The sequence below is a fragment of the Pholcus phalangioides genome, unplaced genomic scaffold (assembly GCF_987345545.1).
Source record: "Pholcus phalangioides strain wild (caught in Gottingen) unplaced genomic scaffold, Ppha-v1.0 ptg000001l_1, whole genome shotgun sequence".
Classification (NCBI taxonomy): Eukaryota; Metazoa; Arthropoda; class Arachnida; order Araneae; family Pholcidae; genus Pholcus; species Pholcus phalangioides.
The window spans coordinates 24,977,974-25,005,074 of record NW_028301594.1 but is presented as its reverse complement, the minus strand read 5'-3'; the positions used below and the strand labels follow the sequence as shown (position 1 = coordinate 25,005,074).

The 27,101-nt window shown below is 32.9% G+C and overlaps 1 protein-coding gene across 2 annotated transcripts in view; it reads left to right on the top strand.

The window, feature by feature from the left end:
• LOC149090171 (xylosyltransferase Oxt-like) overlaps positions 1-26,474 on the top strand; it is a 30,469-nt gene extending 3,995 nt beyond the window's left edge. Inside the window, exons 3-13 of one of the 2 annotated variants that reach the window (XM_089232433.1) lie at positions 761-1,057; positions 3,977-4,140; positions 4,300-4,502; positions 6,322-6,402; positions 6,868-7,084; positions 7,213-7,389; positions 8,215-8,317; positions 9,004-9,206; positions 10,969-11,103; positions 14,752-14,940; positions 16,426-26,474. In XM_089232433.1, the coding sequence (XP_089088559.1) occupies positions 761-1,057; positions 3,977-4,140; positions 4,300-4,502; positions 6,322-6,402; positions 6,868-7,084; positions 7,213-7,389; positions 8,215-8,317; positions 9,004-9,206; positions 10,969-11,103; positions 14,752-14,940; positions 16,426-16,920 (2,264 nt within the window). In that variant the 3' untranslated portion in view covers positions 16,921-26,474. The remainder of the gene's footprint in view (positions 1-760; positions 1,058-3,976; positions 4,141-4,299; positions 4,503-6,321; positions 6,403-6,867; positions 7,085-7,212; positions 7,390-8,214; positions 8,318-9,003; positions 9,207-10,968; positions 11,104-14,751; positions 14,941-16,425) is intronic. The other variant, XM_089232434.1, reaches the window with a different exon arrangement.
• Positions 26,475-27,101: the final 627 nt, after the last annotated feature.

Below are 27,101 nucleotides of genomic sequence, written 5' to 3'. Positions count from 1 at the left end.
TTACTTTAATGACTTTTCCAACCACTTGTTTGTTCATAAAAGCATATTAACCTTTTAACTACCTATATTCCCAACTGAGAACATCAGTCTCATTAATTAGAAAAAAAAAAATTTTTATTACATGAAAGCCCTCGACTGTTTTTACCCTGACTTTGTGGGATTCAAAACTTTATTTACAAAACAATTTTATTCATTTCATCACTTTTGTCATAAATTTAATATTTTTCAAATCACTTATTTTTAAAGAAAAATAAAATCTAAATTTTTTTGTTTTTAATTTTCGTGTTTCTATGAATGTGGGCAAAATATTTTTATTTTTTGGTTGATATCTTTAAATTAAAGGATCACAAGGGAAAATAGAAGGGAAGAAATTATGAAAATCAATCTAAATTTTAGTTTGATCTGTAAAGAGGTTGAATATTGTTGCCATTCGTGCAAAATGCCATGTTTTTTTGCAGCTTAAAACTTCTTCATGTGTGTTTTTGTGTTTTGCAGAAATATCATGTTGCTGACCAATATGACATTTTTACTGAACACCGAAACACATGTGAAGAAGTTTTTAGTTGCATAAAAAAAAAAAAAAATTAAATTGAGAATTTCAACATAATGACATTTTACATGAACAGTGACGATATGCCATACCTTGTGTTTTTATAAGCTAAGCAATTTTTGTTTGAATGAAAATTTTTTTTTTTCAAGCTTAAATTGGCATTATGTGTATGTATAACAAGGTTAACACATCTTATTAAAAACTTCATAGGTGCCAAGAGTTATACTCATGTAGGATGCTACAGAGATCAATCTAAGAAGCGTTTACTTCCAAATTATATGAGAAAACTCAGTAACAATTCGCCATCACTATGCGTAGATGTGTGTTTGCAGCTTGGCTTTCAATTTGCTGGTGTAGAATATAGTGTTCAATGCTTTTGTGGGAAATCAAAACCCCCCATTGAACTGGAAATCAATGATAGCAAGTGCAATATGCTTTGTCCACTGAGTGCAGCAGAAACATGCGGTGGCTATTTTTCTGTGAATGTGTATAATACAGGTCTTCCAAGTGAGATTTTATTTTAGTTTCAGTTTTTTTGCTTTTGTTACAATTTTTGTATTTATTTGATTTGAACATTTCTGTTTTTTTTATACCTTGTGGCATTCTTTCTTTTAGTTTGTTAAAATTGATCCATTTGGTTTGATTTCAATATAGTAGAACCTTGATTATCCAGTTTAATAGCATGAAACAGGATCATTGATAACCAAAAACCATGGTTAAACAATGTACTAGGAATAAGAAAATAAGTTGTAACAGAATTTGGGCTGTATAGATGTCATTGCAGACAATCGTTTTTCTGCTTTTTTGTTTTTAGAGACACCTATTTATGAAAAACAAGTTTGAAAATCCAAATAATTATAGCTTCAAATAATAATACCTTCTAATTGCCAAACAATTTTTCCTTCAACTTTACATTATCTGACAATAATTTTAAATTTGGCTTTCCCCTTCTGTGAAATTTTAAAACTTTCTTCCCTGATAAATAAGCATGCTGACTAATTGAGGTTCTACTCCTTTTTTATTATTATTATTATGATTTGTATATTTGGAAGATCTGATTCTTAGAATGCATAAAATTTAACCTGCTGGGGAAATACAGTCAAGCTTTCCTAGAAAGGAGTCACTTTGTTTTACTGAAAATTTCATTATAGCCCATAGAAAATTCCTTATAGCAGGGAACAAGTCTAAAAATAAATTAGGTGACAGCGAAATTTCTTAAAAGCGAAGCATGTGTATATTTTTTTTCCCAAGAAAATTATCTATTCACACTCATAATCTGGCATGCCAGAAAAAATTGAGAGACAGCAGTTTTTAATTCGGATTAGTTGGTCATTCCTGAAATACTGAGGTTTGTTTATTATTTAACTAGAAATTTATCAATAATTGAATTGTGGAATAACCAAATTTGTCAGAAAGTTAATTAGAATACTCTTTTTATTCCTCATGAGTTAGTGATTTTTCACAGTGAAAAACAAAATGAAACAAATTACTTTTAATATGAAAAATCAAAACATAGTTACAAAAATGTTTTTGCTGTAAGCACATCAAGAAAAATTATGTTAATATACATACTTTTAATGCCACATATCTGCGTGAAAATATTACTTTCAAAATTAAATATCAAACTGAGTTGGGAAAATAATAGAAAGCATTCTTATATTTAATTCATTAACTCTGATGGAGGCCAAATGGGAAAGTTACTCCTTGAGTGTTAGTAGTGCAGGTCGGCTTCTCAGCAGAACTTATGAGCTATATTAAGAAAACACGAGTTAGCATCATACCGGGACCCTCTTTATTGCTGACGGGAGGGGGGCGGTACATGAACTTTACCGACAAAGTATCCGAAAAAAAAAAGCTCTGGACTGCTAAGGGTTAATATGCCACAAATTTTCAACAGCAGCTACATTTTATCAGGATTTAAAAGCCACTAGAAAGGCTCTAATCCACTGTTGTGCCATACATAGATTTAGATGTCCCTTGAGCACATGGAATCCAAGCAACAGTTGGGGGGGGGGGTTATTTGCATTTAATTTTGTAGAGCCATGCGTTATTTAATAATTATAAATTTTAGAATATTATCACACTTTGTGGTGTCAATTTAGATTTTTTTTCTGTATGCATTCATCCACAAACTCTAACTGCTTTCATCATAATTTTAGTAGGTTGCTGGAATTGCTTATTGATGAGTTTGGATTCAAAGATAAAGTTTTATTCTCTCTCCCTATACACACGCACAGAAAAGCAAATTTTTGATCATTTGCATAGTTTCAGGGTTGAAGCTTATATTTTTTTGAATTTTTAAATAAATTTTTTCCAATGAACTGCTTTTGTACAGTCATCAATGATTGATTAATTTTTTTGATAATTTTATGTTTATATGTTGAATTTTATTTTAATCATATGGCATATTTTATTTATAAGTCATTTTCTGTCATAAACTTTCTACTCATGTTGTATCTGAACCATTGTGTAGTAGAATGTTTTTTACATGCAATAATTGTGTATGACACAGCAAGTTCTTGCTTTATTTAATGAAAATACACATTTGCACCACCACCACCACTTAATGTCTATTGAAATAATAATAAGAAATACGAACTATTTAAACTGGTCATAAGCTAGTTTAGCTCCAAAACCTTTCTGTATTTGTTCTATTGAACGAATGAATAAATTAAAATTTTGATTTCAATCCCTTAACTTCCACCATAAGGCAATGGATGAGACTGTGTGCCTTATGTATCATCCTCCTTATGCCAGAAACATGAATGTTAAAATTTCAAGAATTTGGAAAACATTGTTTGAATATTTATTCTACTTATGTTACTCTATGAATGTTTCAATAGGAAATGCACATTCACTTTTGTAGCAAAATTTACATAGCAAAATAAGTGATCCAACTAGCTGATAGACCCAAAAGTGAAAGTTTGCACATTCTTTCCCCTTATGTCTCTGTCATAAGGATGATGAGGGAGGGAGGGGGGGGGCACGATATGTTGTGCAGCCTAGTAGTAAAAGTGTTAATTAAAATTTGGATTCTTATTTCCCAAGAGTTTTATTAAAATCTATTCAAAGGCAATAAATCTTCATGATACAAAAAATGCATTGTCTTTCTGTTCAAGGATTTCGTTTCGAAGAGAACCAAAAAGTTATAAAGTAAATTTAAAAAAAGTTCATTTTTTTGTGCAGATAAAATAAAAAGTACAAAGCTGATGTCAAAGTATGAAATATTATTCATTCAGCAACTTTATCATGAAATCAGCAGAGTAGTAATTTTACTGTAATAATTAGATAATTTTCAGGGAATGGGAGTGCTCAGTGTTTTTGAGTATTAGAGTGAGCTACCGTGTTTTGTGTTATTTTGTTATTCATCATTATTTGAATGTAATTAAGAAGTGTTGAGGTAGTAAATTATTTATTTCTCATCAGAAATTATGAAGCAAGAGACAAAACTTTTGACAAAAGAAGTGGACTCAGAACAAGTTCGAGTAGCTTTTCTTTTAACTGTGAATGGTCGTGCCGTCCGTCAAGTATATCGCCTTATAAAAGCCTTGTATGACAAGCAACATTACTTTTACATACATGTTGATTCAGTAAGTATACTCTGAGAGTCATGAAATGATACTTATTTATTGAACAACCAGTCGGGACAAAATATTTTATATTTGAAAGTCACAAATTATGTCATACTTATATGTTAAAGTAGTATTGTTCAGAGATTTAGTTATATTTTGACATAAATTTAACATTAGCGTCAAGACTATATGTATCGTGAACTAAAGAAATTAGAAGATAAATTCAGCAACATCAGGCTGTCAAGTTCACGTTTGTCGACAATCTGGGGTGGTGCGAGTTTGCTGCAGATGCTGCTAAGTCGAATTTCTGAGCTACTGCGTATGGGAGATTGGAAATGGGACTATGTTATCAATCTCAGTGAAAGTGATTTTCCAATAAAGTGAGTAAATATAATCCCACTATTGGTTGTATTGATTTATTGCTATTTCATAGTTTTATAAAATATCTCCATATTGTTGAACTAGCCGGGAGTAAGCCCAATTAAAAAAAACCGATTGATTTCTAGATAATTTATATTTTGTCACCAAACCATTTAGTCTGAAAAGTGCTTTTTGTTTTGAGTTAAATGTAATTATCTAACCTGATTTTCATGGCTGTCATGCAGTGGTGGATTTGAACTGAACAGTTAATATTAGTTATGCATCCAACTGAAGCCGGAATTAGGAGAGAATAGAGGAGGTCCCTTTTTTCTCTCTTAGGTGGCTAAATTTCCCCTGGTGGGGATTTCGAGGAAGTTAAAATTTTAAGTGAAACTGAAATCATTGACTTTTACATTAGAGGAGTACCCATACTCTGCCATTGGTATGCACTTAGGGGAATCTTGACTCATCCACTCATCCGTTCAGGCAATCTTATCTTGCATTTTGAGGGTCCAGTTGCCATGTTCCCATGCCCAGGCTAATCCTTGTGTCTTGTGGACAGCAGAGATATCCTCTTGAGATGATGGCTTTTGTAGCCCAATGGCAAGAAGATGGTTCTGAATGGTGTGGCTGCTTTCATGTTTTGGTGCCCCAGAGTTAAATCAATGAGTTGTTTTTCTTTGTTTCTGTATTGTGTTATGTGTAACTTAATCCCCATATTCCCTCTCTTTTCTTTGACTTATTTCTCGATTAACCCTGTTATATAGGATTCTCCATGGTCATCTTAACTTTGATACTTTTGATGTTCTTGCAAAAAATTCCTATATCCCTAATAGACTCAACCATCCCTCATAAAATACAATAAATTTTTGCTTCTTCTGACTGCTTTAAATGTAGCTTCTTTCCTGATACCATTGGTGAGTAAAACAAACTCTCCAACTCTAGATAATTCTCCTATAGATGATTCTCCTATGATCACTAGATTTTTGTACATCATCAAACAATATCTTTGTCTCATTCAACCACATTCTCATGTATAGGTCTTAATGGCTAACAACATAAATGAATAGTCTGTCTGCTTGCTATTACTATGTGAGTTATCCAACCCCCCCCCCCCATTACTTGCATGCTGTGGTCCATGACCGTTGTCTCTTGCAGGGAATTGATGCACTCATAATCTCTTTGACACTGTGAAAATCCCAAATGCCATGACTTCAGAGATAGAGTTAACCATACACATTCAGATGCACTAAATTCCTCGTCTTGTCCATAATTTTTTCAACTGTGACTGCTCCTTTGAGCAGCACTCCTTATATTGCTGGAACACTGCTTACATCATGTCTGTCTGTAATGGGATGCAAATGGCACCTTCTTCGCATACTGTCAGCTGCCTCTAATTCAATTTCGCTTGCATGTAAATGAAGCATAGTCATCACATAATCCTTGTTGACCATTTTTAACAGGTATTAACTATTGCATATATTCCATAACTTGAAACAGCCTACTAAAGTTGCTGGCTGCTCCTGGTATGTTTTTACCTAGGCTTCATGTTGTAATGATTTTCTCTTGGCCAAAGGGTTGTAGATCTCTTGCTTACTTGATGTTAGGCTGAAGTGAAGCACAAATTCACAGGTTTTATTTTATACCTTTTTGATCTGGACGCAAGCAATACTTTTGCTGCAAAAGTATATAAATTTGTTTATTGCACATGTTTATTTCAGAACAAAAAAAAAAAAAAATGTTTGTTTTCAAGTTATGAATACTGTTTTTCAAACAAGTTATGACAATTATGATTTAATCATTTAGAACCCATGTTTAATTTCATGTATATATATATAGATCTGTAAAGAATCTGGAATCCTTCCTTTTGGCCAACAAAGGCAAAAACTTTGTGAAGAGTCATGGCCAAGATGCTCAAAGGTGAGGGGGGTCTTTCTTAGAAATTCTAAAATATTGCTTTGAATCTTGATCTTTTTACAATTCTACCATCATCATAAGGAAATATTTGTACTAAGTGGATGATGACAATTGTGTGAAATAATGATTTGAATATACATTGGGGGTTGCATTTTTGTTTTACGTTTCATATAAGATACATTTTTTAAGAACTATCGTACCAATATTATTCTCAACTCAAACCACAAATACTTTGGCCATAACTAGAAAAAATATTTTGATTATAACTCAATAAGATTCAAATTTTTTTCGTACTAAGTTCATTTAGATTTTGTATGCTTGTTTTAATCATCTAAGTTTTTTTTTGCACTTAAATACTTTTAATGCAAAATTTTTAATTTTTTTCCCTTATGAGGATATTTATATGTAAATAATGAAAAATTTTAAACTTGATGTGTCAAATGAATATAAACCTCCTTCTTTTTAAAGGTTTATTGCGAAACAAGGTCTTGATAAAACTTTTTATGAGTGTGATACTCATATGTGGCGGTTGGGCGATCGGACGTTCCCTTGGGGCATTCGAGTTGATGGTGGAAGTGATTGGGTTGCTCTTCATAGAGACTTCTGCTCCTATGTTATAGAAAAGAATAATTCTCTATTGGATGGTCTGAAGACTGTTTTTCGCTACACGCTTTTGCCAGCTGAGGTGAGGCACATTATAAAATACTGTTAGATAGCTTTTTTATTTTTAATTTTGATAATTCTCTGATGGCATTCAACAACATTAATCATTATTTGTATTTATCACTGATCTTATTCTTTATTTCTTTACAGTCATTTTTTCATACGGTTCTTCAAAATAGCGAGTTTTGTGAGACAGTCATCAATAACAATCTGCATATTGCTAATTGGAAGAGGAAACAAGGTTGCAAGTGTCAGTATAAACATATCGTTGATTGGTGTGGTTGCTCTCCAAATGATTTTAAGCCAGAAGATTGGCCAAGATTACAGGTGACTTAGCATCTACATGCACACAGTATACAGTCGATTCCAGTTTTAACAAATACTGTTATAACAAAAATCTTGTTTTAACAAAATCCCCCAAATGAGTTTACATAAGAACAATGCAAAAATCTGGAATTCCTTTATAATGGAATTTCGTTAGTACAAAGGAATTTCTCTGGTCTTTTGGAGCTTGTTATAACAGGATTTGACTGTATTTTCATACTTAGTAAATTTGGCATGTTCTTAATTACACATATATAATTTTTTTTGTGTCTAACTTGTAATACAACAATATATATAGTTTTCTAGTTTTTATAGTTTACTTTCAAAGCTGGTTCAAGAATGCCAATCCAAAACTGCTATTTAATTTTTGCTTATTCCTTATAATCTTCCTCCAGTAACAGGTTGAGAGAAATGCTATATGTCTTACATATAAACAAAAAAAATAGTCACACATCTGTTTTTTATATTATATATCTTCCCATCATGCTAGAAGTACGAATGTGAAATCAAATTTTCACTTTTTTTTTATCAGCTGGTTTGCATACCTTATTTTGGTATCTGAGTTTTGCCTGAAACGTGAATATGTATCCCTAATGAAACATATGTTACAAAACATTTTAGAAAAATAACTTTTATAGTGTCGAATGGTAATTTTCATGAGGTAGAGTAAATATTTAAGTGTTTTTAACATTTCCGATGTTCTTTTTTTCTCCAAGGAATTTGCACATTCATACTTCTAGCATGGAAGGGGGGGGACGATGATATATAATATCAATTCCCCCTGCAGAGTGTTTCCTGATTTGTCTTCTTTTGTGTGTAATTTTTTAGGGTACAGAAGACCGTCCATATTTTTTTGCTAGAAAATTTGAACCTATTATCAATCAGCAAATCATCGAACAAGTTGAAACATGGGTTCATGGTCCAAGAAAAGGTGAATGGTCATTTCAGTTTTCTGTCTTTTAAATGCTAATCAATTAAAAAACACCCAGTGAATATATCCATTGAAAATTAGTCAGTGTTTGCTTCCACAAGTATTATGAAATAATTTAATGATAAATTCTATGAAGGTGTGGATGTGGCGAAAAGCCACAACAGGCGAAAACTAGGTGTGACACACACTGGGGTCCTTAATGAGCTATTTTGAGGTTAGATCTGGAAAATGTTCCATTCTTCAATTATTTAAAGTGTGAGAATACAAATTTAAGTTGGAGTTTGGTCCAGTAAAAAAAGTTAAGAACCACTAGTACATAAAGTAACCAATCTGTTGCTCATGAGACCCTGTTTGCTCACTGATTATGTTGCACACTTTCTGATTAATATTATGTTATTTCTGGTTTGAGTAGTTGCCAGAGTTTTGAATTGGGTGCACTTGCTGTGATGATAGGCATATTTGAAAAAGCTTAAAGACACATGGTTTAACCAATGTGAATCAAGTTTGAAAAAAAATCAACTCATAATCAGTATGATTTCTGGATGAATTTTCACAAAACAATGTGTAAAAAAATGTAAGAGCGAAGTTATGAAAATGAAATCAGGTTTCTGGTGAGAAGCATCTTGTTTTAAATTTATAAATTCAATTTTTAATATGTTTTTTTTTATTTCGCACAATTGTTTCAGACACCACAAATGTAGATTCATATTGGCAAAATGATTATCATTGGAAAGACAAATCTCCATCTGCTGATGATGCTAAAGTGAGCATGTATGAGAGTTTTGCTCACTTAGGGGTGAAACAGTTACATGGTGCCAGAAAGTCTTGTAAAGTGAAGCTGGTCAATGTCTTAGAAGCCACTTTGTACAATATAAACGATCTTTTTAAAGTGAGCTGCCTAAATATATAATATTAATTTTTGAAAAATATATATTTGTAGATTTTTTTTCCAGAATAAGAAGGCAAAACCAGGTGTTTGGAATGGAATTTATTTTATTCAAGGATGAAGACACACAAGCTTTCTGTTATATGTCAAATTATGGGTGTTCAAACCTACAACTAAACACATATTCATCATAAGGATAGGAATATTCATCATGCATCATGAGTTACATTCAAGAATTATATTTTATTGTGTGTTTGCTACAGAATGTTTGCAAAAAATTAACCTATTACAATTTGATGGCTATGCACATGTTTTTGAAAGCACAATTTAAAGTTAATAAAATGAAAATCCATCATTAGCCCATTTATGTCGTTATGTATCCGTGAATAGTGGTACTAATTTTTCCATCTTTTCTCCTCAACAATTTTTATTTGCTTTAAATATGAATAAAAGGATGATTAAGTTTGATACATTAATATTCTCTTATTATATTTTAATAAATTATAAATTTATGATAAAGTTCTTACCTTTCGGGCTGTTTTGTCGTGGTCCAGGCTTCTATGAAGCAGACGTTTTGTTCACTTCTGCAGTGAACATCTTCAATGCAATTTTCAACAAGCTGGGAGATGCAATGACCTCCTTAGATGCTTAAAACTGCCCTGAAGATGTCCACCGCAGTGCCGTCTTAATGCATAAGCCCACCTGGGCATGTCCCAGGTGCCTCAAGAAAAGAGGGGTGGGGGGTCTCACATAAACAAGAACCGGTTGAAATTTTCGGCAATTTGCCAGGTAGGACCTCATAAAAATTACTTGGCCCATGATGCTCTCAAGACGGCCCTGGTCCACCTCTGTTGTGGATGAAACGCTTGCTTCAAAGAAGCCTGGAACATGGTATAACAGCCCGAAAGGTATGAACTTCATTATAAACTCCAGTCGTGAAAGCCTTCTGCTATAAATTTGTGGTTTGGCAAGTTTTAGAATTTAGTTAGATAGAATTTTAAAAGACATCATTCAGTCACAATGCAAAAATACTAATTATACTGGACATCACTGGATGTCCGACATGAAAATGTACAATTCTGAAAGGTTTTGACCACCCGAACACAAATAGCATTATCAAAAAGTTTTATTGGCTGTTTTGGAGTTATTAGCATGTTAAATGTTGAAAAGTGCTTTACGAGCAGTATCACTGGATTTTGACTTGCTGAACACAAGTATCACCATAAAAAGTTTATTGGCTCTTGTTTTTGCAATATTACCCTGTTAACTATTAAAAATGCAATGAATGCAAAACAAAGTATATGTCAGACACGATAAATGATAATAATTATTGTGCTATAATATATCTGCATTTCTAGGTACTGTTTTTGTTGCGTTTTTATGTGCATTAATGTTGTGCCCTTCTATATTGTCGAAGTTTCCACGTATTTGTGATGTTTTTCTTCTGTATACTTATTTTGTTTTCTATATACTTATGTTTTTTAATGTCTTGTATTGTGTTGCCATAAGTGTATTAAATGTGCGATTGCAGAGAAAAATCACAGCCAATCCAGCTTTTTTATTGCATAAAAAAATGACAATTTTTCTGTCAGACATAGAAACTTTATGAAAATTTGTTGCTCACAGTTATCAACCCAGAAAAAACCAATATAACTTTAAAATCTATACCCTATATGACTTTTACAGTGAATATAAGAAGCTTCGATACTGAGTAAGAATTGAATAATTATCATATAAAAAACGAATTTTTTTGTAATAATTGCAGGGTATCCTTGTTTTGTATGAAGCATCTATTCCTGGAGTCAGGAAGCCAGTCATTGTTGAAACTCATGTCAGACCCATCCAACATTACATTGTACATAAAGCGGTTGGACCTACTGGAAGGTTGAAACTTTTGCAGGTATGGTCTATGCTGATGAAAATATTATAATCAGTATGAATTATATATTCAATTTCTTGAAATTGTATTTCATTTTCAGAACCACTTGATATCTGCTACACAAAATATGTATTACATCTGTCTTGGGTTAAACTTAGCAAATAAATTGAGGAAAGTGTTGATTTTGTTTTTATTTTGCAGCCATCAGGACACAAGATCCTCAGGACAAGAGTCCGGCACAATGCCCAGCATACACTCAGAACACACATTCCGGCATGTGCCGATTTGTTTGAAATTCCGTAGAGGAATGTGTACGAGGTGCATGTTCAGTTAAGAAGTAGTAGCCATCAGGGTACCAAATAAATGCTTCTAGATTACCTTCCAAGGCAAATTGAGAAGCTATTTACCCTCAAATAACAACCACATGCACTGAAACATCATTAATGCATCACTGGGATAGCATGTCACTCCGCTTGCCTGGTCACTTTGTGGTTTGTTCTCTGCTACTAAACTCTCGATGTTTCGTGCCCACACTCCATTTAAGGAGGTTACTTTTGTGAAAGTATGTTTTTAAAAATTTTCACAGAAATCAGAAACTTTCCATACAATGTACACAATATGCTCAATGCTGGTGATTTTCTTACCGTTTGACAAGGTATGGGTCTCCCAAGTGAAGGGGCTTACAGTCCTGAGACCTGCTGCTTGAGTGGTCATAGTGACGGACTCCCATTGCATTGACCAGGGTTTGAACCCTACCGTCACCACAGTGGTGGTCGGTGGTGTTCTGTGGTTCTCTCCCAACTGTGAGGCACAAATGCGATCTCATCTCTGTTAAAAAGTCTCATCACAGAGAGCAATAAGCCTACAGTGATACAATTATTCAATCATTACACTCCTCTCATAGTTTGAAAACTTGATGGCAGATGGCAGAACCACACATAAGCATAGCACAGAAACAAACTTCACGGTAGGTTCACAACATGTGCACTTGCACATTCCAACATGTACCAATTGGTTAGAAGTTCCACAGAGGAATATGGACAAGGTGCATGTGTTGTTTAGTAGTAGTACTGAGGCTTGACTCTAAGATAGGAAGAAGCCCCGTGACAGAGACCGTGTTGATAATTTAGATTCTTGTATGCTTCCATCAATTTTTTTGTTTAATTTTGGTCTTATTGATATGAGGTCGCTATATGCACCTGCGGTTTACAGGCCATACCCATGTGAACCCATGTGCTAAGACGTCACAGCAAGCATGGCCAATTTGACCCCAAAGTGAAATTTTCTCTTTTTCTTTTGTCATTGAAAATCTTTAATATCAAGAAATTTCTTGGTATTGTTTCCTTTCAATTTTGCACTTTCTCTTAATTTTCAAGATTCTGCCTTTTTTTTTTTTCGAAAATGACATTCATGTGAAAGTTATGACAGGGGTGGGAACTCTGCGGCAATTGCGCCGCACTGCGCCAAAACTAATATCTTGCGCCATCCTGCTCCAATAGCATATTTTCGCATTTTTCTACGCCAAATAGTGAATTTTGCTTCAGTATGCCCGGAAGTTCGAAAAGGACGCAAAAAAAATTTTGTTCCTGCTAGCCACGAAACGTTTCTTTACGAGAGAGAAGAGCGTGTTTTATTCCACTTTACTTAAACTATCGGCCCCGGATTGGGCTTTCCATCGCGAAACCCCGATATTGTCCGTGATTGTGGAACTGAAGATGGCTTGCAATGCCTTTCAGCTTTAAAGTGCAAATTCGAGTGTTTCCGTTTAAAAAAAAAAGTAGTCACTGGAAGCAGCAGAAATTACTGTAGTCGATTGTCATTGTGTTAAATCCCGATTTTTTGTGAAAAAAATTTTCATTCCGGGAGTAAAAGGCGCATGTCCGCCGAATTACGAATGTTAGTGTAGAAACTTTGCCGAATAACGAGCGTTAAATCGCTAATGTTGCCGAATAACGAGCATTAAATCGTCAATATCGCCAAATAACGAGTGCCAGATCGCCAATCTCGCCAGATAATGAGTGCTGAATCGCCAAACATCGAGTTGTTTGTTCCGAAATTCTCTCCCATTTTGCAACAATTTTTTTCCAAGTATAAAAAAATTAAAAACTTATAAAAATTGTTTAGCTCATTTGAAGTGCTGCTGTTCAAGGCAGCAAATAGTGCCCTCAGTAAGCAAAAATCATCTTAAATAGACGGGTGCAAAAAATTTTATAATAGCCGCTCTTTCAAACAAGGTGTCAAAAGCCTAAAACAAAAATCAAGCTGACGAAAAGATGTTTGATAACAAAAGACAGTGCAGTTTTATTTTGAAAAGGGTTGAGGGTTAATGAAAATATTCTTGTTAATTTCACTGTTCCAATTTATAAATATCTGCTCCGAATCCCATATTTTGCTGCTCCAAATCCCGAATTTGCTGCTCCAAATCCTGAATTTGCTGCTCCAAAACTGCTCCGAATCCTGAATTTTGCTGCTCCAAAGCTGCTCTGAAATGGACTTAGTCACTTCCCACCCCTGTTATGAGAATGATATTGTTGCATCATTTTAAAAATTATTAGTAATGTTATGGTAGATATTGCAGCCCATAATGCTTTTTTCAGGAAATGATAATAAAGGCGTAAAATCTTTGATTGTCCAAAAAAAGGGGAAAAATTGAATTCTTTGAAAACTGCATAAATTAATTTTTAAACTCTTTTGGCATTTTTTTTCTTGAACTTGGATTATTGTTTCAATTTCTATTTTAATAATTAATTACTGATCGAATGATTGTATTTTTTTCAGCACATTCTAATGGCCTTGAGCTATTTATTATTACTGTAGTATTTTTAGCCTTTTTAAGGCGTGAGGTTTGACTGCACATTTTTATAGTTTTTAACTATAAAAATGCCCGCTGCAGTCAAAATGATCTTGGTCTTTCATGAAATCCCATGTTATTGTGATAGAAGAGAAAATTAAGGCGAATAATATAAATTAATATTCTTAACTTTAATCAATGGGGTTTTGGAAGTAGCAAGTCCATGGCTTACTTTGTTTATCGAGTCAGCTCAGAGGGTCATATTTTTGCTTTTTCAAAAGTGACCATTTAATGAGGTGTGACTGCACTATTTTTATATTCATCAGTTTTTCTTTATTCATGTTGAAAGTTTTGATTTAATAACTTGATAATTTTTTTCATATTGTTTTAGGTTCATGATTACTGTATATATTGTGAAATAAAAATTTTATATGACTGTGTGTTTTTTATTTCAGCTACTCATCTCTTAGCTTTTGCCCATTATGGCCTTTGTGTTTGTAAACTAAAAATACTTGCAGCAAAAAAATAAAAAATCTCAAAGCAAAAGAGATATTTTAATGCTTTCTCATTCCATTGCAATGTAATTAATTAACTGGTCATTAATCTCATAATTCTGTAAGTAAATATTTATAAATAACTTTATGTTAAACAGTTACTCTTCCCAACAATTAACAAGGTAGGGTAAGGAAACAAGCTGTAATAGTTAATTTGGTGAACAAAAAGATTTTTATAATTAATGCAGTTTTGGTCATTAGTAAATGTTTTAAAAACAGACTCAAAAATGCTGAAGTATTTTATGTAGCATAAAATAAAAAGTTACATATTCTGAATAAAAATAAGTATTTTTCATATTTTATGTTTCTTGTCATTCTTTCTAGGTGGGCTCAGATTATGATGTGAAGGAGCAGAGTTTTAGAAATCTTGGCCGGATCGTGGGCCCTTTCTCTGAAATAGGTGCTCTTCATAAATGGGGTGCTGGCTCTCAATTCTCAGCAACATTTGTTTGGGTTGATCCAACAAATACTGTTGCTGGTTCCTATGAAGCCAAAGTAGATTCTGGAAGTCAGGTCAGTTTCTATTTATTACTTTATTTCTCTACTTGAAGTCTTTTCACACACAACAGTAATGGCCTATCTAGGTTCTAAGAAATTTGTTTGGTCTCCAAAACACATTTTGATCAGATTCTGAATTGCACCAGATGAGTGTAAATGAACAAGCTTGTAGAAAGAAGAGAAAAGTGTTTTTTTTTTTCACTAGACGAGATGGACCTCTGTGTTTGAAAATAAGCCATGACTGATGTGTTTGAATAGACCTTTTTTGTGATACATTTAAAAGTATAATCACCATATATTCTATATTTCTCTCTTGTAGGAATTTTCCATGGCATGTTGTGAAATTCAGAAAGAATTTGTAAATAAATTTTATTAAGTTTTTATTAGAAATAGATTTTTTTTAATGTGGAGCTGGGTTTTTCCAAGCATGTTGGAGAAAAAAGTTCTTTCACAAAGCTTCTACCTTCCCAAAGTTCGTCGGTATGCCACTAGTTTTGACAACTTTTGACAAACACTCACAAAAACTTGTGTATATACCAAACTGAAGTCAATGTTGCCCTCAGGTAGAAAAACAGACATTGACACACCTAATAAGAAAAAATTGGGATAGCAAGAGAACAGTGTGGTGGTGGGAAACACTGACTACAATAAAAAAACTTAATTTTAAGGATGTCATTGCTGAACATACAACAGATTTAACTCTACTAATACTCCATTTATAGATAAGATCTAATTTGGTTGATGCTCCAAAGGTGGCAGATTGAAGTGGAACAAAAAAAACAAAAAAACTACTGTCAACCAAAGTTTCCTAAATGTTTTGGTAATACTACCCTTCATTAAGAAAAAAATTGTCTTTTATGTAAAATTATTTCTTGTTTCTTATGATAATCTTCCATAATAGTATTCACTTCTATGCACCTCTGTGCATTCCAGCATCCTTTTGGAAAAATAATGACCATTTTTGGAAACACTAATCTAGGAGAATAATGAAGAATAAATAAAATGTCCTACTATTAACTTGCCATTGCAGGCATAAAGTTGCATTTTTCATAGTACTCGACCCTGATTGCGAAATCTGGGCCGAGCATTAAAAAATGATTTGGCCAAGCTGTCGTCATCAGTGTCCTTTAGTGTTGTAGCGGTATATCTATCAGGTGAGATCTGGTTGTAACCAAGCCTATACAAGAGCCTTGGTGTAGAATCGACGAAATAGTGCACCCTCAGTTGGTAGACGATTGGCAACCCCTTTTTGATCTGGGGACGGGAAGTCTGTGCCATTGTTGAACATTTAAGAAAGATGCATTCAGAAGAATGACTTTCTGCCGACACAAAGTTCTGTGCGTTTTTTGTAACGAGCACACACTTCTTGGGGGAGTTGTATATGTGCCAATTTTGTGATCAGGGTCGAGTACTAAAAAGAAGTGCAACTTCATGCTTGTTTGACAAACTATGCAGGAAAAGAATGATTTTGGTATTTAACATACACTTATTTCATTTCAGGTGTTGTACCATAAACCAACTTTTCGTCAACCACTCCGACCAGGAATATGGACATTAAAACTGTTGTATAACTGGGTTCTTGTAGCGGAAACACTTTTTCTTGTGAGTCCACTTGCACTTTATAATGGTCAGCGGGTATCAAGTGAACAGGTAAAGTTCCTCCACAGTGGTCCTGGTCAAGCATATATTGACCACGACTTCACAAATGTAGAGGGTATGCTTGGGTATTCCAACAAAAGTATTCATCTGCGACAAGCTCTTTCAAATTCTCGTAGGTTTGGGAGAGACCTACAAGAGTGGACAGACAATCTAGTCAGTACTTTCTGGAGTGTGCAAGACACCTGTTTTGTTACTCAGCCTCAACATCCAACAGGTGGAGTTTTATGTCCACAGTTGGACCTTGATCCATGCCATCAGACTCTGTGGAGCTCGAAAGCTCCAGATCCAAAATCAGATTTATCATTATTTAATACGTCACCTGTAGAGGGTAGCTAGAACTTGTTGAATGTGTCATGACGAAAGTCATGATGATCAATGCATTCTCTTATGTTTTCGAGTATTTGCTTATTTTCTATGAAAATGTAACATTTTCTTCGAAGATTTATTTAGAAATACTTTGTTGTTATATAAGAAAGAGAAAAGACTGTGACTTCAATTTAATTTTCTTTAAATCAAAGAATATAGTAAGATGGTGAAGTATGAGATAAATTTAACCCTTTTTTGTTTGATGTACTTTTATATCAAGATTTTGTCGTCGAGCATCTCTAACAGCAAAAAATGGATCTACAAAAAGTTAGAAATCTGTGTGTGCAAATCTATCCATTATTTTGACAAATATTAAATTCAAGCTTGAATACATTCTGAAAATGATTAACAAATATGATTGGCTCAGGCTCTATAATTTTATTTGCATAAATAAAACATAACAACCATTTCTCTATTAAATGCAGATTGGAAACAATTTTATTAATAAAGTTTTCACAACAAATTAAAAGAGGGAGTTCTTTGAAAGAATAAATTTCAGGGGCTTATTTAAGTGCTATCATAATTACTACTGATACGTACTAATAATTTTTTAGGACTAAAAAAATGTATATTTCTTTTGGATTTCATTTGTTGATACAAATTAAATTTTTTTATATTTTTTCAAAAAATCAAATACAGCCCAATAAATTACCAAATTGAAAGAAAATATTAAGGAATGTTATAGTGAGAAGTTCACATAATATTAACCTCCATTGAATGAAATCAGTAGACTTCAAAAACATCAAATTGAAGAAAGGAGAGAATTGAAGTGAATTTTTAGATTTTTCTGCTTTAATATAGAGTCCAAAAACTATACCACTAAAATTAGAAGGGTGATAGCACACACACATGACAAGGTAAACAAAGTTTATGATGAAACTCAGGGTTGCATTCCTCTTATTCAAAGAGCATTAACTTAATTCAGAAGTCACCAAAATATGGCGACCTTGCTCGCATCAAGAAGAGTGATTTCCGGAAATTTCTTTGTCATTCGCAGTCAATTACAGAGGGAAGGAGGAAAAATATAGTGCTTATGTTTTCTGTAACATAATGATATGTGTGAGGAAATATCCCCCCCCCCCCACACACACACTCCCAGCATTACTTTGAAGTCTTTTTTACAGTTCATCTTGATGTGCATCATTTATTCTGTAATTTTGGCAGTGGAGTTCTAAATACAAATACAAAGGCCACAACAGACAAAATGCCCAACGAGGTGAGGAAAAAAGATGCCCATGAAAAATATGGATGTCAAATATATATCTAAACTACATCAAAAATACAGCAACCCAATAAGAGCAATAAAAAACCAATAATTATGATAAAATGTAAGCATATTGCACATAAAAAATTATGGTTGTCTCATCTAAGTATGGATAGCTTCTCGATTTATTCCAATATGCCTATCATATTTTTTTTAAATGTGTCAACTGTGTCAGAATTCATGACTTCCAGAGGTAAGCTATTTCATTTATTCATAACTGTATTAGAGAAAAATTCCATGGCACACCACAACCTAGAATTGTTTCTTACCAATCGATACTGGTGTCCCCTTGTTGAAGCAGTTGACATACATCTCGTGATACATCTACTCATGATCCATTTTATCCATCCCATTGAAAATTTTAAACACTTCAATCCCTCCCGACATCTGCACTCTTCCAATGAAAACATTTTCAAAAAATCAAGTCTCTCTTCAGAGCTTAAGCCCAATGCGCCATCAAGAGCACTTGTGGCTCTTTGCTGCACCCCCTCAACCAAGTTAATGTCCGTCTGTAAGTATCTTCTCCAAAACCTGACAGTATACTCTAGTCCAGGATGAACTAAGGTGCAAGGATCACTTTAGGAGAACATGAAGAGACCTTTCTGAGAATGAAACCAAGCATACTATTCAATTTTTTTGACCACCGCTGAACAGTTCAGAAAACTTAAGCCACTCATCAATAAGAATACAAAGATCAGTGATTCTAGTTGCATCCAGAATAATAACACAGTTCAACTTGGTGAAACATGGGTTGCTCGAACCAAAATGAATGATCATTCACTTGCCAATGCTAAAATTTGTTCTGACACATACTGTATATTTTCTAGTCCTCATGTTATGTTTTAATATTTATGAATATCAATCTTTTTTGCTGTTACAGATGTTGATCCTTAAAAAAAAATTCGTAGATTTCAGACTTTCTTATTTATTCTAAATAAATAGATATGTGATCACAAGCTTGGAATCTCATAAGAGGTGTTGTGTATCTGATGTATGTGTTTGTGTATCTATGATTTATATTGTGTGTTTTATTGAAGCACAATTGAAAATGGTATCTAATGAGCAATATATTTTTAAATATAGTGCCTTCTAGCACAGAGTGCTTGGATTAGTAAACAAGTCATGTATATAAAATACATATATGTTTGACCATATATATATATATTTCTGAAATCTCTTAGTGTTTTAAATGTGTAAATAGTTAATATATACGCATGTGGATGTTAAAAGCTTGAATTTTATTGTTTTTACTTCTGTTTTATTTTCACCATATTTAAAAATTATATGTTGTGTTTTTTTATTTTGTTACGATAGGTTTCACAAAGAAGGAGAAGGGGTGGGACTAGTAGAATAAATTGCATATTATAATTATACCCAAAGTTATGACTATTAGTTTTTTAATTTATTGTATTACTAAATTTTAAAATGCCAATTTTTGAAGTGCCTTTTCGTTAATAGACATCTTTATCATATCATCATCATGAGACAGTGATAGTGTTACATATGATATAATAGGATTGGTAAGAATTTACAATGCGGTAAAATTAGTATGAATTTACAAAGAAATGTCATTAAAGTGTGGCACATTCAAATTTATTCTTTATCCAATTTAATAGTTAATTTTTTCATGTTTTTAAAATTCTGTATAACGTAAGATGAGTAAACAAAAGATACGTGTCATAGAGAATATTGTAATAGAAATTCGACAAATAATGGCACTCAGAAAATGAGAGTATGATAAATGTAAAGTTTTAAATTATTTTTTTTATTTGTAAATTTTTAGCAAATTCTTTGTTTCTGATGATAGAACAGCTAGATTTTTGACTTGATAAGTCAAAGTTTCAGCTTTATATAACAACTGTAAAGAAATAGATTTATTTAAAAATACAGTTGAACCCTGATTTAACGAATCAAAAAAAAAATCTATGATTCTATTACTTAAAATGAGGAAATCATTAGATCGGGATCAAGTTAATCAGGAGCATTTGAAACAACCAATTTTGAAAGCTACTTACTTTGGGGTGGCTGTTACAATTTATTTTGGACACAACAATTGAAAAATACATAAACTTAAGAATAAAGTCAGGAAACATGAAAAAATTTCTTGATAGAAGTTGTTCAGTATGCCCAACATTTTTGTGGAATTCTGTCGAAATTATAATTTTTTTCCCAACCGAAAAATGCTTTCTCTTCAAGTGACTCACTATTCCTTGTCAAGACAGAACGCAAACTTGAAGGAAATTTATTTCTGTACTGACATCTAAACACGCTGACAGTGTTTTTATTTTTTGTGAGTATCTTATGGCATTAGTGTACACCAATTGGCCACGGAAACCGTAACATACTCTAAATGGCTGTATTATCTCTTTAAGTCAAAAAGAAACAGATTCCTACTCCCCCCCCCTTTTTCCATTTCTCTCTAAAGAAGAGCCAAAGGTCAAGTCCTGGGAAGTCAAATCTTCAAATTGTGGTTTTGGGTGAGGAGAAATAAGAATAAAAAATTAAGGAGAGTTCGAAAAAATAGTTTGTTATATTGAGGATGTTCAGTGGTTAAATAGGTGTTTGACCTTTATTTTCGTCAGAATTTCAAAAACTCATTAAATTGAGGAATTTGTTGAATCAGGGTTCATTATGTTGGGGTCCAGCTGTGTTTCAATTGTATTATAGAAACTATTTCTTACTATATTCAAAATTACCCAATTAGACATATTCATTTTTTTCAAATTTGTAAAAAATCATCAATATTGCAACTGATGTTTTTTCCTCTGCGAATGCTTAATCCAATTTCATGAAACAAAAGGAAAAATAAGGTTCTGCATTAATTCAGAAATTCAAAAAGTAGAACTATTTCTTTTTTTAAAGTTTTTTTTTATTTTTTTTTCAAAAGTTGTAATAAAATGTGTCAATTGCATTTCCTTTGGAATGTGCATGTTTTTAATGGTTAGTAATTACTACACTCACATCTGTAAAGTGAAAATTTTTTTTTACATTTAAAACTTTTATTTTTACATTTAAAAGAATGAATGAATGTGTGAATAGCTCTCCTTGTTTCTCTATTCCATTTCTGATGATGTAAATTACAGGTATTCAATACATGTGTATATATAGTAGAGCATAACATCATTTGAAATATCATCTTTAAATTAAATTATCGATATCAAGTTTACAAAGAGTAACCAACTGCAGATACGCTTAATTACTTTGAAGCAATTATCATTGTTCTGGTGGAAACATTATCGATTGAGAAAACACTGATTATTGTAAGCTATTGATAATTGTCCTTTATCATCAAAGCATATCAATTTTATAGTATTTTGTTTTAAACTTTCAATCATAATCAAGTATTTTCAAGTGTTGCCAGTATTTCATTTTCTTTGATTTATCATATTTCTTGGGCTATCTGCCATGCCCCTAAAGTTTTTAAATATTAATCAATTAATTTACTTTGATGGCCTTTGTCAATTTTTGTTTCAAAAAGCACAATCTAATTTTTCTATGAATATTATCCAGTATCATTCAGATATGAAATTACAACTTATCAGATTGTATTTCAGTTATTCAGAATCGGTTCTATGCATTCAGCTAAACTTTCTACCAAATATGTATAATCAGAATACAAGTAAACAGATATTTACATATTTGTTTTAACATCATATGTCTGTGGAATTCAGTGATGCCTCTGCTAATGAACAACTCGGCTCGAAAATTTTTTGGCTAGCAAAGATTTTTTTCCATGATATTTCTACCTCAGCTAACAAATACAGATTCAACTAATGAACGTTTTAGTTTACATGGATGCTCAGGCTCACATAACAGTCTCATCATGAGCTTAATTTTCACACAATCATCATCATCATTAGTGTCTTTCAAGTCTGATTAATTTATATCTGACTCAGAATCGCTTTTCAGATATCCTTTTATTTCTTTTTTAGAAATCTTTCTCGAGTTATCAATGAATAAGCAAAACAAAAATCCATTAAAATGCCTATATTTGGATGTTTTCAGTGCACACATTCTTTTGGTGTGAAACTCTTGGGATAAAACTAGAAGTTTTGAAAAGCTATGAGACACCCAGGCAAATAAGCATAAAACTGGATGACCTGGACATTCTAGGACAGTGACGAGCAAACTTTTTTAGGAGCAGGCCACAAAACAAAGAAAAAATTTTTGGCGCGCAGTTCATATTTGGACATTGATTCATAATTGGAATTTTTATGCTTAAAAGTGAAGAGATGCAGATTTTTTGGATGACCAGATAGAACCTCTAAGCAGCTGCATTTGACTCATGGGCTGTAGTTTGCCTGTCACTATTATAGGAGATTATTTTTTTCCCATCTACACGATCAAATGGAGAGATGTGTAAGTTCAAGATGAAGAAATGACCACATCACATAAGAGGACACCTACAAACCTTCTTTGGTTGTATACATGGTGTAAAATATAAAATTCTTCAGTACTTCATCTTCCTTTAAATTCCACTTCGTTCAATTGGAAGCTGTTCATATATCAGCTCTCTATTTTTTTATAGCGCTTCTTCAAATTTTGGGCCGTACGTGGAACAAATTTAAAAATTTTCCACAGAAACCTATGGGAAATTGCATTTCTGCTAACGAATATGATTTTGGAACATAATTATCTTTGTTAGCTGAGGTATCACTCTACAAGAAGGCAATTGCATAATAGCTAAATTTTATCCTGAAAAGATTCTGGTAACTTTAGGTGCAAAATTATGTTTTTCAAAAGTTTTTTTTCATTCCGACTGAGTCACTCATGCTAAGAAATGCTACTACTTAATCACACATGCACCTCATAAACATTCCCCTGATGAATATGTAATGCCAAGAAATACGATGAATGAGGGTAAACACTCTTGGAATATATCAAATCCTGTGTATTTATTTATAAAGTTTAAAGCAAATGGCATTCAATATTTGCTGGAGTGCACTGAAGTCATCGTGACTCAGTGTATAATTACATATATCGCACCCCTGCAACAAGTCACAACTAAAAATCCATGAATTTAATTTAATGAAAAAACAATTTTCTACGAGTCTGGAATAGTGACACTTCTGCAGGCCTAACTAATAAAAGTACATGCTGCACTAACTGTCCTTTCTAAAATATTTGTGCTTCAATTTTACAAAAAAATAGTTTATTTTCATTGTATAGTGTATATTTTTAGGGTTTTTTAGTTCTGATATTCTTCAACGGGGTGTGATATGTGTATTGATATGTATGAGGCATTATAATAATGTGATTTTGAAGTATCATATATGTATGTGATGGCCATACCCGATCATCATACTTTTGAGCAGGGATATTTTTGCTTTTTACCATAATATTTCTCCTTCTGTTATGCATTTTTTAATGTTTCTTTGTTTTTGTGCCAAATTTTTGACAATGAAAATTTGCTGAATATTATGTGCCATAACCTGATCAATCGATTTATTATTTTAATTTTTTTTGTCTGTATATTATTTTGAATTTGTTATAATCATTTTTTTTATTGTCTTTAACTAGAAATTATTCTGGAATTATTTGGTTTATGCAGATGATGACTGATTTCATTACTTGTATCATGCTGAAAGCATTTTTATTACTGAGATACTTTTTTTTGTCAACATCTGAAAAGAAATGAAAACCTGTCAAAAATGTGATTCAATATCAATTATATACCATAGTCAGTACAACCTTCTTATTTGATAATTTAGTAGTCTCAGAATTCAGAAAACTCAGCTTTATTTAACTTTCCAATGTGATTTTTGCAGCAATTTTTTTAGCTTTTATATTTTTTTAAAATAATTTGAGCTGATTTGATGGGAATTTGAACATAACTCATATCTATATTATACTGTATACACAAAGATGAATCAAAAACATAAGTTACACTCAGCACTATTTGATGACATATTATATAGGATGTATTATACATATATACAATGACATATTATACAGGATACTTTATTCCCCTTATGTCACATTTTACTGGTGAATTGTTGATCTAGAGGCATACTTCCAGTTAGAAAAATTATCCAAATAACGTGTAGAACTCAGATACATTATTCATATTTCAAGGGGTAGGAAAAAGTTATTAACTCTATAATGCCCAGATCGCCCGAAGTCGGCCGAGTAGGTTAATGCCCACAACTGCCTCAAGTCGGCCCAACTAGGGAGTATGGGTATGTTTTGGTGGGCTTTTGTCACCAACGGGGAAGAAGATGAAAGCTCTTGTCAGAGGCGGGAATGGAAAAGACAACTGCAACGCCCTATCAATGGGATTTTAAAAGCTGATGTACTAGAATGGACTAAGGGTACTCAATGCATTTTACAAAGAGATAATACTGTGAGGAAAGGGGTGTTTTCAGTAGACAAATTATCTCCCGAAAATCCATTGAAATGAAAGGGTGAACGTCAATGCAAAGGGTAGCATGAATAGAAACTCACGGAGAAGGGGTGGGGAGAGGGAAAGTGGCCGAAATTTGGACGAGTCCACTTCGAACACAAAAAACTTGGTATTTTCACGACCCGTGGGCGTTAAAGAGTTAAAATTTAAATAAACCTCACTATTTATACAGACACCCTATCATCAAAAACCCAATTAGGAAGTTGTTGCCTTGTCTTCCCTGAAGCCAACAAAAAAACTTCCATGCTTCTAAGTGGAATATTTGCCGAGATATTTGAATTCAAAATCAGAGAAAAGTTCGGCAAAAACAATAAAAAACTAACAGGCAATGCCTCTTCCCCTTATTTATGCTGTTCTTTCCCAATTTTCCTCCGATTTTTGAATTTAAATATCTCGGTGAATATTGCACTTAGAAATGTGAAATTTTCTTTGTTGACTCCAGGAGAGACAATGCTACTTTCCAGTTGATTTTTTGAGGGCAGGGTGAACTGTATAAAAATTATATTATTTTTATTTTAATAACTACATACAACCCTTTGCAACATGAATGATGTAGCTGAGTTCTGCACGTTATTTGGATATCTTTTCTAATTAGAAGTGTACTTCTAGGCTAGGATCAATGAATTTGCCAGTAAAATGCAGCAAGGATAATTAAGTAATCAATGTGTATAATGAGAAAATTTATTCCCCTTGCACATTCCTGCTGAAAGAAACAGGTTACTTTTTTGTCCAGTTCCTTACTAAGACTTTGATGAAAAGTATTTGATTTTATGTTATACTTTTTTGTAAGAAATATCAATGGGGAACGTTAATATGGTGATGAAGTCCTGAGTCAACACAACCCATAAGAATAACCCCCACAACCTGCTGAGTTGTCTTTGGTTCCTATTAATTATTTTTGAAATTATTGAGTGTCATAATTTCAACTTGCTTTGCACTAATTGATAGTAGTTGCATGCTCAGGGGTGTAAGGAGGATCAGTCTTTAGAGGGAGCACATGGAATTTTCCCCAAAAAATTTTGATTTAAGAACCTTCAAAAAACATTTTAAATTAACAGAAGTCGATTAACATAGCATACATAAAGGTATTTTATTTCAGTACTTTTTTCCAAAGATATTTGAAGTTTTTTGATTTTCTTGGGGGAAGAGGCATGAGGCCACCTGTGTACACCTCTGTGCATGTTGCTTGAAATGATAGTTTTTCCATAGGTTAGGTTTTACAGGTAAAAAATTTTTGTCCAATTATATATTTTTTAATTTCATCAATTATTTTTTTTCCTTTTTGATTTGGTGCACCCCTGGCTGGTCACAGGACTGTCTTAAGATCATCATGGGCTTGTGGGCAAGGTGTTTTTTTTCTGAGGCCTCCAACACACACCTGGCTAGAAACGTCTCTGTCCACCAATTTGCATGCTTGCTCTCAAAATGTTTAATTAGGTCTTATTTTCATGAGGCTCTTGGGCCATGCGTTAAGGCGGCACTGGCTGGTCAGATCAGTAAAATGCTCTGAGGAGAATGCAGGAGTTTTTTTTAATAATCCTGAGTAAAACCATGCTACCTAATGGATAATGTTTCAGGGACAGGTTATCATTTTTGACACTGCATTTATATTTCAGTTAAGTGTTCTTGATTTTGTTTTGTTACTTTGTGTTTGTTTTAACGTTCAGAGGGTGTTTATATTTTTGAATCATCTTTAAGAAAATAAAACTTATCACGTGCCTTTTTTTGCATGAATTGTATTTATTATTACTGAGAATTTTTTTTTTTTAACATTTAAAACAAAATTTATATCGTAAAGTGATAAATTTAAGTTTATCCATTTTTGAGTACCATGACTGATGTTTTATTCAGTTTTTATGTGGTTGAGGAGGTCAACTCAACTGATAAATGCATTTTTTAAGCCATCAGGTCTTAGTTTTTTATTGTTATAAAACATTGTGCTGTATTTCATACCGTAGCTGCAAAGTCTCCCGAATTTCTACTCCATCCCTCGAAAATTCTTATATCATCCCCCTCATTCAGAAACACAAATGTGCAATGTCCTTGGGAAATGACGTTTTTGAATGTTTACTCTACCCATATTACTCTATGGAAGTTTATTTTCTTGAAATATTTTGTAACATGTTTCAGTAGGGTTACATTCTTATTTCAGGCATGCGGGGAAGATCTCTCTTGAATGTGGACCATGATTGTAAAAATATCCCTACTTTTTGAGGGAAATTATTTCCAAAGAATTTACTCAAAAAAAGGGGAAAAATACCGTTGTCTTCGTTTTTAATCATGCATTTCATTTCAAAGGCAATTCGCCAAAAAGCCAGCTTCAATTCGCCGTTAGACCTGTAACATGGCCTGCATCTGTTTTGACCATACGTCCCGTTTCGGTTTTTGTTGGCGTGCTTTGATTAGAGAGTGGTAACGGCCAGAGCCATTAGAAATGAGAGGTAATTTAACCTGGTTTTTAGTGATCATTAGCGCTGATCGACG